Source organism: Haliotis rufescens, unplaced genomic scaffold, assembly GCF_023055435.1.
Source record: "Haliotis rufescens isolate VD_foot unplaced genomic scaffold, xgHalRufe1.0.p SCAF_6, whole genome shotgun sequence".
In the NCBI taxonomy this organism is placed as follows: Eukaryota; Metazoa; Mollusca; class Gastropoda; order Lepetellida; family Haliotidae; genus Haliotis; species Haliotis rufescens.
The window spans coordinates 58,058,853-58,071,009 of NW_025964334.1; the positions used below are offsets into that span (position 1 = coordinate 58,058,853).

At 39.8% G+C, this 12,157-nt stretch overlaps 1 protein-coding gene across 7 annotated transcripts in view; it reads left to right on the forward strand.

Moving 5' to 3' along the window:
- The window catches only part of LOC124143163 (dihydropyrimidinase-like), a 163,719-nt gene that overhangs the window by 79,196 nt on the left and 72,366 nt on the right, over nt 1–12,157 (forward strand). The window contains exon 1 of one of the 7 annotated variants that reach the window (XM_046512019.2): nt 4,277–4,736. The exons of the other annotated variants lie outside the window; for them this stretch is intronic. Within the exon in view, the coding sequence (XP_046367975.1) occupies nt 4,686–4,736 (51 nt within the window). The 5' untranslated portion in view covers nt 4,277–4,685. Of the gene's footprint in view, nt 1–4,276; nt 4,737–12,157 lie in introns of those variants that run through there. 7 annotated transcript variants of the gene reach the window in all.

Sequence of the window (12,157 nt, forward strand, 5' to 3'; positions counted from 1 at the left end):
TTTCTATATGAACTCGGTAACCCACACTGATGGTATTTCTGTCTCAGGAGGATCACATTTCTTCATCCGAATGTATATCAGGTGATCAAAACAATAACAAAAAATAATTCAAGTTTTCTAGGCATTGTAAAGACATTAAAGTTAAATGTCTCCTTTCGCCACAAGCTGGTTAACTTCCAGCACTAGAGAAACTATTTCAACAGAGTTGCACCATTATAAACAAGCCTTCCAGTATCAACTTACAACACATACCCATATGCTAATGCTCTCTGTGATAATTACACTAAATGTTCATCTGCCAATTTATGTAATGATTAAATAAGGAGACAAAATTCTTGTTTTCTCACAGATGGGGTGTCATCTTGTTTTTCCGTTATGAATTCATCCACAGCATTTCCGTCCTATCTAAAACTGATGAGGACAAACTGTAAAGATGTCATCTTCCATACTAGCATTCCCCATGGGGAATCGCATCCCCTTTTTTTACTTTAACCTTACATGAACTGCGCCCCAGGCCAAGTCACTTCATAACTTAGTATTAGGTGAACCCAATTTATTTTCCAAATCCTTAATTCACCTCCAATTTCTATTGTTTATAATCATAATCATAATCATAATCATAAAATGTTTTTGTTTCAGAGACTATAGGCTGATGTGGTTAGGTTTGCAATTGATGCTCATGACATCAACCACTTGATTTTCTGGTCCTGAATAGATTATGTACAGACTGCATCTATATGCTGGGATATTGCTGAGTGCATTTCACAACAAACAAACAAATAAACAAACAGGATGGTCAGATGTCCAGTATGTTGAGCCCTTGCACTGTGATAAACTTGAGCTGATGGAGGCAACATGAGTTAGAAGTGGGCTTTTTCAGTTCATTTTAACATGTGTTGAACAATGTGATAAGTATCGGAAGTTTACAGGGAGGGCCAGACATATTGTACAGTGCATCAGCAGGAAGTGTACTTCCGTTGAAATATTACACCCTTGTATAATCATTGGGGCTATATGCTGCCATTCACATCCTCAATTGTGTATGTTGCTAAGGAAAATATCCACAATGTGTAAACAATCAAATTGTTGCTAAGGAACATATCCACAATGTGTATTCAATCACATTGTTGCGAAGGAGCATATCCACCATGTGTAAACAATCACATTGTTGCTAAGGAACATATCCACAATGTGTAAGCAATCACATTGTTGCTAAGGAGCATATCCACAATGTGTAAGCAATCAAACTGTTGCTAAAGAACATATCCACAATATGTAAACAATCACATTGTTGCTAAGGAACATATCCAACATATGTAAACAATCACATTGTTGCTAAGGAACATATCCACAAATGTGTTGCTAAGGAACACATCCACAATGTGTAAACAATCACATTGTTTCTAAGGAACATATCCACAATGTGTAAACGATTGTTGATAAATATTAAACACACCAAAACAGTGATTTTCCTGATTGGCAACTGACTAGAGAGGACTTCAACCCATGACCTCCCCGAGACTGGTGGACAGCCTGGTATGTTCCAGTCAATGACATCACTATGCAGAGCACAATAATACCAGCAGGTCACAAGTTCAAATAAATAACTGCCACATTTACAAGATTTCATCTTGGAGACAAACATTCATGATCATCATAAGAATTGTTTGTCATTCGGACCCTGAAACAAATATATCCAATACAGCCCATGCAAATTTATAATATTTGGATTTGGACCCGTCTAGATTACTTCAGTTTCTGAAATGAAGAAAGTTTCTTGGCTCCCTTTTATTATATTTTTAAAGATAATTTAACAAGTGTTTTTGTCTGTCAAATATCTTCATTTCAGAGATTGGATGTTAGTCAGTAACAATTGTTTAAGTACATTTTGTAAAACAAAACTAAATCCTTTCCAAGATTTAGAATTAAGTGAAGGCTGCACTGACTTCCATGCATGTAGACCTTTGCCTTATGGCTGACATCTATCAAATACCATCTGTTTTGGGAAGAGACAAGCTGAAACACCGTGGCAGATTTACACTTGCTGTAGAAAGGCTGTCGGAGTTGATCATGAGTTGACGAGATGAATTAAGTGATCTGTGCCAGACGAAGACCTATAAACACTTGGTTGTTTAGAGATGTGAGAAGAAAAGAAATAGTTTTCATGCTTGATAAACTTTTTTTATGAGTGAGTCAAAATTTCAAAGTAGACCAAATTTTACAGATAACGTCTTTGTTATACCATGCGAGAGACTTTTTATATAAATTCTTATTAAGTTGAGTCTTGCTTCGAACACACGATGCCATTTAGAAAGTGGTCAAATGTAACAAATGTTATATTTGGGATAACACTTTCTGAGTAAAGTACAGATTCTCGTATGTTTTTGGGTTGAGTCCCTTTCGGGATTCGAACCCACACTGACAGAGTGAGGCACCTAATCGCCAGCACACAAAGTTTTGCTTGACAGCGGTATAAGGATCCATTCCGAAATGTCACTATCCCAGTATAATATATATAGTATATAAGGAAGTTGTTATCTATACACTTTTGTCTACTTTGTCATCAATAGACCAGTTTGGGGAATATTCTACATTTGGAATAAAAACAATTGAAGGCTTTTGTACAGTACTGTAGGATTCAGTTGTCTTGGCTATTTCACAAGACACCTGCCAAAATAAAGTATACACCATGTTTGATGTTGTATAACAATGAAACAAACAAGAAATGGTCATTCGATGGTGATGTATTTGATACGGGTATCAAAGTTGTGGTAGGGACCTAAAGTTGGCAGAGTTTTGGTGTTTTTAGCCAAGTAACGTCTTGATAACATTTGTAATTGTTTGGGTCAAATCCATTTTGTAAGTGTATACTTTCTTTGGCCCAGCTGTTTATGACAGTGAAGTCAGTTTTGTGGATTAAAGTGTATATTAGTGACTGAGTGAGTGGGTACTTGTGTAGGACAATGGTTAGTCCTGCACCATGACCGTGGAATATATATATTTTATGAAAAAAAATAATCTAGAAATGCATACAAAAGCAAGTCTTATAAGCCAGCTCAAGCTAGCTCTGAAATCAGCATAGGGAATTTTTATTTTATTTTTAGAGTCAAGAAGGATATTGTGTGATATAAGATTTCAGAGACTAAATGTTAGTCTAGACAATGGTCCATGGTACAATTGATGGTCCACAGAAGACAGTATGCCCAAACAGTGATGAAGAAATACATGAGAAAGCATAGTCATGCAATCTTCAAAGAAATCAGGCCAAATAGGAGTATATCAAAACACATGGACCTCTGAAGATGACATCACCTTGTTTTCACTGGTACTGTATTCACTTACACAACACACATTAACTGTTATCAATCTACATTTTGAATATCCATATTTGATATTTTATTCTTCAGAGAAACATTTCTTTCAATCAAACATGCTGCAGTTTATTGGGAAACTATTTTTGGATTAAACTTTGATGTGATTAAAGATTTGTTTAAGTGCGTTGACAACTGGCATGGGAAAACATTTTGAGCTGCACCATCTGTGCCTGAATCAACACAGATACACTAATTTCCCCCATTTTGTGTGTGTCAGTGTAATTAGATAACCTCTTGCCCGAGGCAGTAAACAACAATTGTCTTTGTGACTGCCTGGATGGCAGATTCTCCAATCAGCATGTGTGCCTTCAAGCTTTTATTGAAACTGTATCTAGGCAACGTGGCATTCCATATAACATAAAGGAGAGTCCACAATCAATATGACAATTAATTTTTCAACAATAAATCTTCAAAAATATTTTGTCAAACAACTGTTACAAAATTCGTAAATGTCATTTTGAAATAAACATTACAGAATCGCCACATGGCCCCGGGCCGAAAAGCGCACTGGTTCAACAAGTTTATTTTGATAACATTTTGTATTAGATTACGTATAATTAATGATGTGAGTATCAAGTGTGATAGAAGGCATTCTTGGTGAAAGTTATCAAAGTTTGATAAAACACGACAGATGTCGGCCTTGCACTGAGCACATCTACCGCTCGATCAACTCGTTTCAAATCCTTTATTCCAATTGACAATGGCACTTATGTAATGTTATTCCACACGCATGGTGATTGTGATTATCTAATGGACTGCTATGTACGTTATACACCACTCACGGCCCGTATTGTCTACCAGACACACGTTTGTTAGAGACCACGTGCATTTATTATGAAAATCCGCCGGTGTCTATTTTTAGCTCTTCCGGTTGTGTTTAGCTATACCGGTTCCGGGGCCGCGGATGTAGAACACATCGATCGTAGCCCATATTCTAGTGGAAGGCAATTTGCATTGAAAACTAACCGCCAAATCTCCATTCCTCTGCTAGCAAGGCTGAGCGATCGGGCTTGTAGCCGTCTTGATGGTTTATTTGTATATAATTGAATCATAGCTGACTTTTGGACAATACAGCCATATACTACCTCACAGTCGCTAGTGTCACTAGCATAATTTTGTGCCGTCTGCAAGTGCAATTTTTGGATTTCCTATTTCCAAAGCCGTGTTTCCTTGTGGGCCATTCCCATTGATTCAGTCACGGGGATTATTGTTTGTGACATCGCGTTCATATACTGTGGATCCTCAACGTTTTAACGGCGTGCAATACTGTTTGTTTTTACCATATGAAGATATTGTTGATTTGATACCAATATGCAAAGCCACGGACGAACACCGGTGAAAAAGGTTCCCATTCATTTGCAGGTATGTGACATAAATTATTGCGATCGTTATCACTAACAATGCACCTCAGTTCGTTTTTATGACAAGAATACGATGGAGTTAAGTTCTTTGTGGTGTGTTTCAAGCATAAACGTTAAATCTTGCTTTGTGATTTCTGTTGATGCGGTCATGTTAATTGCCAGGGTCATTCAGACAGTTAAATTTACCCAGCGGTGCGTAACGGTAATAGACGCCAAGTAAAGGACATTGTGACCCTTTTAACATTTTGTTGCACAAATTTGTAAACCAGTTGCAGTTCACTGTGACATCACTCAGTACGTGGTGATACAGGAAAACGGCTTGTTCAACATTGTTTGACTGAGTAACCACGTGTTAGAATTTAAACACCACTCCAGATACTCTGGACTTCATAAATCTTTCTTTATCACAAGATATTACTGGTGTCAAGATTTTGTGCACATGTAAATTTAGGTCAATCTTTAGGTAAACAAACCTATATGATTAAAGTTATACAGACTGTTATAGTTACACATTAAAGTGAACAGATACTTGCATGGTTGTCTGTGTGAATTGGGGCATATTGAGAATATAACTTGGCTCCTCCAAAGCCCCTAGAGCACTGGTAGTGCCTCTTGAGATCCGATTACGAATTCTTGTATTGATTTTAACACTTTGAAAGCAGACGAGACGATCAGTTGAATGTCAGCAATTATTGGATTAATTGCTACTGGAATGAAAAATGTGGCATCATTTCTTGTGAGGTGGATAAGTAATCTTGGCTAATGACCACAATTTGTACAACAAAATGTGCAGGTCTGAAATTGACTTAACAGATTTGCTATTACTTTTGTGTGATTAATATAGACTTTCTTTTTCATATATAAAAATATTGTTTGTGTCAACTTCAAAATAATATTGTGACAGGGTCTAATTATGTAGGAATGCTTTATACCATCCGTTATGTTAAAGGTTTGAAATATTCAGCCTTTTATCTGTGTTTTATTTTCTCAAATTTTCCCCCCCAAACATAACTTAGATGTTTGTTTATGTCTCTGAATAACATGGAGTCACGCCCTCCAAATACCAACAGGCCATTCGCCATTAATAATCATCAGATGTCATTAAAGGCTTAGGAAATACCACAAGGTAATTCAGCATGTTGGGCTATAATTGTGGAAATATGTGTATCATATTTCAGGAATAATTTGCAGAAATTATCTAGCTCTACATCTAAGGGACTTAACAAGACAGTCCATTGCAGCAGGCCTTGGTTATAAACAACATTATGCTGTACAGAGCGTAGATGCCATGTTTTATAGCATAGGAATGCATTGTTGATAAGCAAGGAAGAGTGTTTATCATGGAACTCGCTCTAGTTCGCCATCAGAGGGGATGGTTTCTGTTTAGCATAGGATAACGAAACAGCAGTAATAGCAGCAACTGCTATCGTGTTATCAAATTGCTCATAGTGAAAGTTTTGAAATCTAAATATTTGGAGATAAAGTGAGTCACCCAAATCCCATGTTGCCATTGTAGGATGTTTGGATGAAGTAAGAAGGTATTATGAGAGATATATCCACTCCCTCTCTTGGTATGTGGTATACTAGGGAATATACATGTCGTATTCAACACTGTCACATCTTAGTCGCTATCATCAGTGTGATGCTCCTTAACCCACAAGTGCAATGTCCATAGTGTACGAGACGTGATACATCTGTTGGTTTAATGTGGTTCTTTGTATGAGCACATGTTCGGGGTTTTCATCAACAGCTTTTGAAGTCTTACACAAAACCAGTTATCCAGTTTTGGACATAAAACGTCTGTGTCAAGATTTACAATATGTGTTAAAGGGAAAGACACATTCATGATAACTATTTTTAGCTCACCTGACTAAAAGTCAATTTGTGAACTAGTTTGCACTGACAACATGGGACATTAGGAGTGTCTTTTAATTCATGTATGTATTATTTATTATTTTGGAAACCATTGACAAAGAAACATGAACAAGTTTCGCGCATGAACCTTAAAGCTTAAGAGGTAATTATGAACCCAGCTTTGGATCAAGATGCTGGCTGGCTCATTCAACGTGTTAAAGCTCATTCCAGGTGTGCTCTGAAATCAATATTAATGCAGAAAGCAGTACATCTCTGAAACGACGCTCTGAACACTTAATGATTGTAGACGTTTGATGTAGTGTATTGATTGGCTGTAACACATTGTACTACAATGCTGCATGTTTAACCCAACACAGGATACAATCAATACTACTATTTGCCTCTTCGATACGTTTTACAATAAGTGACACAATCGGCCGCATTAACCTCTAAAATACTGTTCTTTTGTCCGTCAGTCGGTAGTTACACCGGCTTCTGGCAACCACCACCATATTCCACAGTTGTTGCTTCCTGACATTTACAGTTGTCGTGGAAACGACCTTGTCCCATATTTGTGCTGTTGCATGTGGTTGATCTATCTCCTTGCAATATCAGTTTCGGCCCTTTTTTTCTCTTTTTCTATCCGTGTTTCATGTCAGGCGGTTCCTTGGCTCCCGATGGTTCCTCCCTGCAACAACAGTCAAACTTGTGCGGTATTTGTCTCCTGGATCTAATTGGCAGAGACATAAGCTTCTGGTGTGTAGGCAGTAAATACAGCCACGTTTCACCATAGCTGGGCAATAAGTAGAATAGTGTATGGCTGCAGTAGCACTGTATCACATTGTTTGCACCCTGGCCTTTCAGGACACTTGTCATCTATTAATCACCAGACTTGAATATATGCTTGAGTTTGATTTTTGTTATATTCTGTGAACAGTTTTATGGATTTAGTGTTAGTTAAGGTTATATTTTTTTTCTAGACACATTCAGAGTTTGTGTTCTCAGGGAGGGCCGGTTACACCTCAGTCAATGTGTCATTACGATATACGCAGACAGGTGGAGGTGGCCATGTTGTTTAACAAAGGCTTTCATGAGGACTTTTGTATTGCATATAAGTTATCAAGGGTGAGTGGGTTGACTACGGTTGTCTTGTTGAGGCTCAATTACAGCATTATTTCGGCATCCAACAGGAATGGCGCCGGCACCACGGAATGACACTGTGGTCCCCATGCTACAGACATACTCCTTTAAATTAGGCCTAAACCCTGGTCTGACATACTGAGTTAGCCACATGACATTGTTGCAGGTGGTCCCTCCTCCCTTTTGAAAGTAGGTTAAGGTTTGGGAATTACGAAGATGTGGGTCTAAGATCTCATTGAGGGACTGGACTCCGGACTTTATGCTTGTTTCTCCAGAGTGATAGATGTGGGATCAGTTGGACACAATGGCTACAGTGTCAGAATATCACTTTACCAAGTGGATTGTGTGTCATTGTACTGTGGTCATGTCCTGATGGCATCTATCTATCTATCTATCTATCTATCTATCGTCACACTGTCTCTACGGATCTTGGATCTTTCCTCGTCAGAAACGCTGCATAGAAAGAAAAAACAATGATGAATGACAAATAAACTCCCTTTCAGGTCTAGTGGCAACCTTGGTGTGTTTGTTCTTAAATGTCACATTTAAACATCAGCTGAACAAAAACATAATTTCATGATCCTGATGATGATCAAATTCTGAAATTTGAATAAATATATTCAATTAGGGTTTCTCAGAAAATCAAAACCAAAATGTTGTGAGTGATATCAACTTTATGACTGAAGACAGTACTGGATGTGATCACACCGGATTCCAAAAGCAAGGGGATGCGAGCCAATAGTCACTGTCCCAGTTTAGGAACAGGGAATTACGTTCCTTTATCCCCTGTATTGATTTTACAGCCATCAACTCGCTCATGTAAAAGTTCATTTAGAAGTTAATGAGACAACTGTCGGCATTAATTACCTATAATTGTGTGTAAGTGACTTTCTAAGTTCATGCAGCTCATTCTGATTGGTCAGTCATTTAGTTTGGCTAATGTTGACTAATGGTATCGGACAATATGGTACACGTTAGCTAACGCAGTCAAGGTGACAACTCGGGTGGTTCTGCACTCAAATGAACATGTTGATAAAGGAGCATGATTGGGTGTTTAGTTTTCCCGTGTATTGATGGACCTAATTAGTATGGCAGACCAGTACATCCATCTCGAGGCACTTGAAGCTGTTAGTCACCATTGTCCATTGTTAATCTTTGTGGAATGTCTTCCACTGTGGTTGGTTCTCAGTCTCTGAAATGGTTAAGTGGGATTTTCTTTGATGTGCAAGGGTGGAATTAATTGCCAGATTATACTGAACCGGCTCGATTGCTTTTGGAGGTGAGGCAATTTCAGACAATAGGAACTCATGTTTAGCAGGAGGTTGGTCAGAGGATCATTATGTTAGGTAAACAGGTAGGTGGGTAGCCTAGTGGTTCAAGCTTTGCTTGTCCGGGAAGCCTGGGTTTGATTCCTCACCTGAGTAGATGTGTGTAGCCCGTTCTGGTGTTCCCAGCTTGGATATTGGTGGAATGTTGTAAAAGCGGGAAAATGTCGCATTTCTCTCACACTTTGTTAACAAGGTCATTTATCAGGTTTAACTGTGGGCGTGTTCAAGGGTCTTTCTTTAGATCATGTAACCTTGGTAACCTGCCAAATTACTGATGCTGTCAACATGAACAAAAAGGAACTTTAATGTTTTAAGTTTCATGTCCAGTAAAAGTCTAGACTGTGTGCATTGGGCCGGAATATGTAGACAATGTGTTTCAAACTGATGAGTCAGCATAAAAGGGTATTGGGTGGTGGTGATAATGACTGAAAACCCTGTTAGATCTGGAGACCGCTGAATAACTACATGTCCACTGGAACTGTATACAGTGTTAGTCTCACACAGAGATGGTTCTGTGCAATAAGTCCTTATTCTTTGTTCCCTTGTAGTGATATTAGCTATATTGCCAGTACCAGGGTGGGGATACAGTGCAACCCAGCTGCTTGTAATACCCTGCATATATCACTCGCAACATATGTAACACATAATCTATAATCTATGGTCACAATTATCCTACAAACAGGTACAATTTGTGAAGCCCATTACTCACTCACTCACTCACTCACTCACTCAGTCAGTGATGTGTTTGAGGCACTTCAGCAGGAGCCCGCTCTCTCATTCACTCCCCCACTCTCTCACTCACTCAGTGATGTGTTTGAGGCACTTCAGCAGGAGCCCGCTCTCTCACTCGCTCACTCACTCACTCACTCACTCACTCAGTGATGTGTTTGAGGCACTTTAGCAGGAGCCCGCTCTCTCACTCACTCACTCACTCACTCACTCAGTGATGTGTTTGAGGCACTTCAGCAGGAACCCGCTCTCTCACTCACTCGCTCTCTCACTCACTCACTCACTCACTCACTCACTCACTCACTCACTCACTCACTCAGTGATGTGTTTGAGGCACTTCAGCAGGAGCCCGCTCTCTCACTCACTCGCTCACTCTCACTCACTCACTCACTCACTCACTCACTCACGTGTTTGAGGCACTTCAGCAGGAGCCCGCTCACTCACTCACTCACTCACTCACTCACACACTCACTCACTCACACACTCACTCAGTGATGTGTTTGAGGCACTTCAGCAGGAGCCCGCTCACTCACTCACTCACTCACTCACTCAGTGATGTGTTTGAGGCACTTCAGCAGGAGCCCGCTCTCTCACTCACTCGCTCACTCTCACTCACTCACTCACTCACTCACTCACGTGTTTGAGGCACTTCAGCAGGAGCCCGCTCACTCACTCACTCACTCACTCACTCACTCACTCACTCACTCACTCAGTGATGTGTTTGAGGCACTTCAGCAGGAGCCCGCTCACTCACTCACTCACTCACTCACTCACTCAGTGATGTGTTTGAGGTACTTCAGCAGGAGCCCGCCCTTCAAAGGCTGTTTAAGCCCTTCAGCCATAAATGAAACTGTCAGAAGTGTTTTTATGCATTAGGGAGGGTAACGTGTTATTTTTAGAGCTTTATGGCTGTTTTTTACACCATCTCAGGTGCTTCTTAAACCCACTGGTGATATAAACTGGCTACGAAGCTTCCGACTCTGTGTGGACATCTCTGTTCCATTTACATGTAGTTCCAACTTTGTCTCATCCGTTGGTCCTGCCTGCATTCAGGTCATTTAATTTAACATTTGAATTGACCTTTGTTTGTTTGTGATTTATCAACATGCTAAGGTTTGATTTTCTCCATGAATAAGAATTATCAGTTTAAAAGCCTGACCATCATTGAAAAATTTAGCCTACTTCTTTCAAATAATGAACCGGGTTCAGCTATCATATCTACAACTTCAAACAAATGTGAAATACTTACAGATAATCCGAGGCCATAACAAAAATATTTAGTATTGGTATGTTGCAATGTGTAACTGTTTATATAGTCATTGTTTCTACATGGAACAATTGCGCCATTAAATATCTTGTATCTTGTGTCATGGGTGCAAATTGTGAAGCATGTTCTGTATCCCAAACCATGGTAATTCTGAATGTGCATAGTACTGTAGATCTATTCTGCCTATGAATCCCCACAGGCAGACAAGCATGGGGGTAGTCGGTACTGGGGACCTTGTCTACCCCCGAAAGCCCAAGGGTGTTTTCAGATAGTAAGACTGAATCATATCAGTGGTAACTGGCAGATTGAAGACATGACTGAATCCCCCTATGATCTCGTTCCCATAGTTACCTGATTTCCTATGAAAACCTTCAGTCATGATTAGTAGACATGGTCACACATGACATTACATCATCATATATCCATTAACTCCTGGTGCCATGTATTGGTTCAAAGACTATGTCAGCTATTTTCAAACCGAAAACTGACAGTTAATTTGACATAGGCGTTGAAAGGTGCCAATGTTGTTTGATAAACTCCGGAAGACATTAGTGAAATTCTGCCTCATTTTTACCCCCAAGCAACGTGGCCACATGGCTGGAGCCTGGAGTGGAGCAAGGGTTGGTTTGGTGAACATTTCACACAGTAAGGCTGCTAAACCAGGGAGACTGCCAGGGGAAATGGAAAGAATGCACCAAACATTTGTGAGATGAGTTTGGGATAAATAGAGAAGGGTTAGTGTAGAGGGGAGAATTCTTGTATATATATTTCCCTTGATTTGGCTTCATCATCTGTTATTGCCCTGGTTCATCATCTGTTATTGCCCGGCTTCAGCCTCTGTTATTGCCTGGCTTCAGCCTCTGTTATTGCCCAGCTTCAGCCTCTGTTATGTCCTGGCTTTACTCTCTGTTATTGCCCGTCTTCAGCCTCTGTTATTGCCTGGCTTCAGCGTCTGTTATTGCCCGGCTTCAGCGTCTGTTATTGCCCGGCTTCAGCCTCTGTTATTGCCCGGCTTCAGCCTCTGTTATTGCCCGTCTTCAGCGTCTGTTATTGCCTGTCTTCAGCCTCTGTTATTGCCCGTCTTCAGCGTCTGTTATTGCCCGG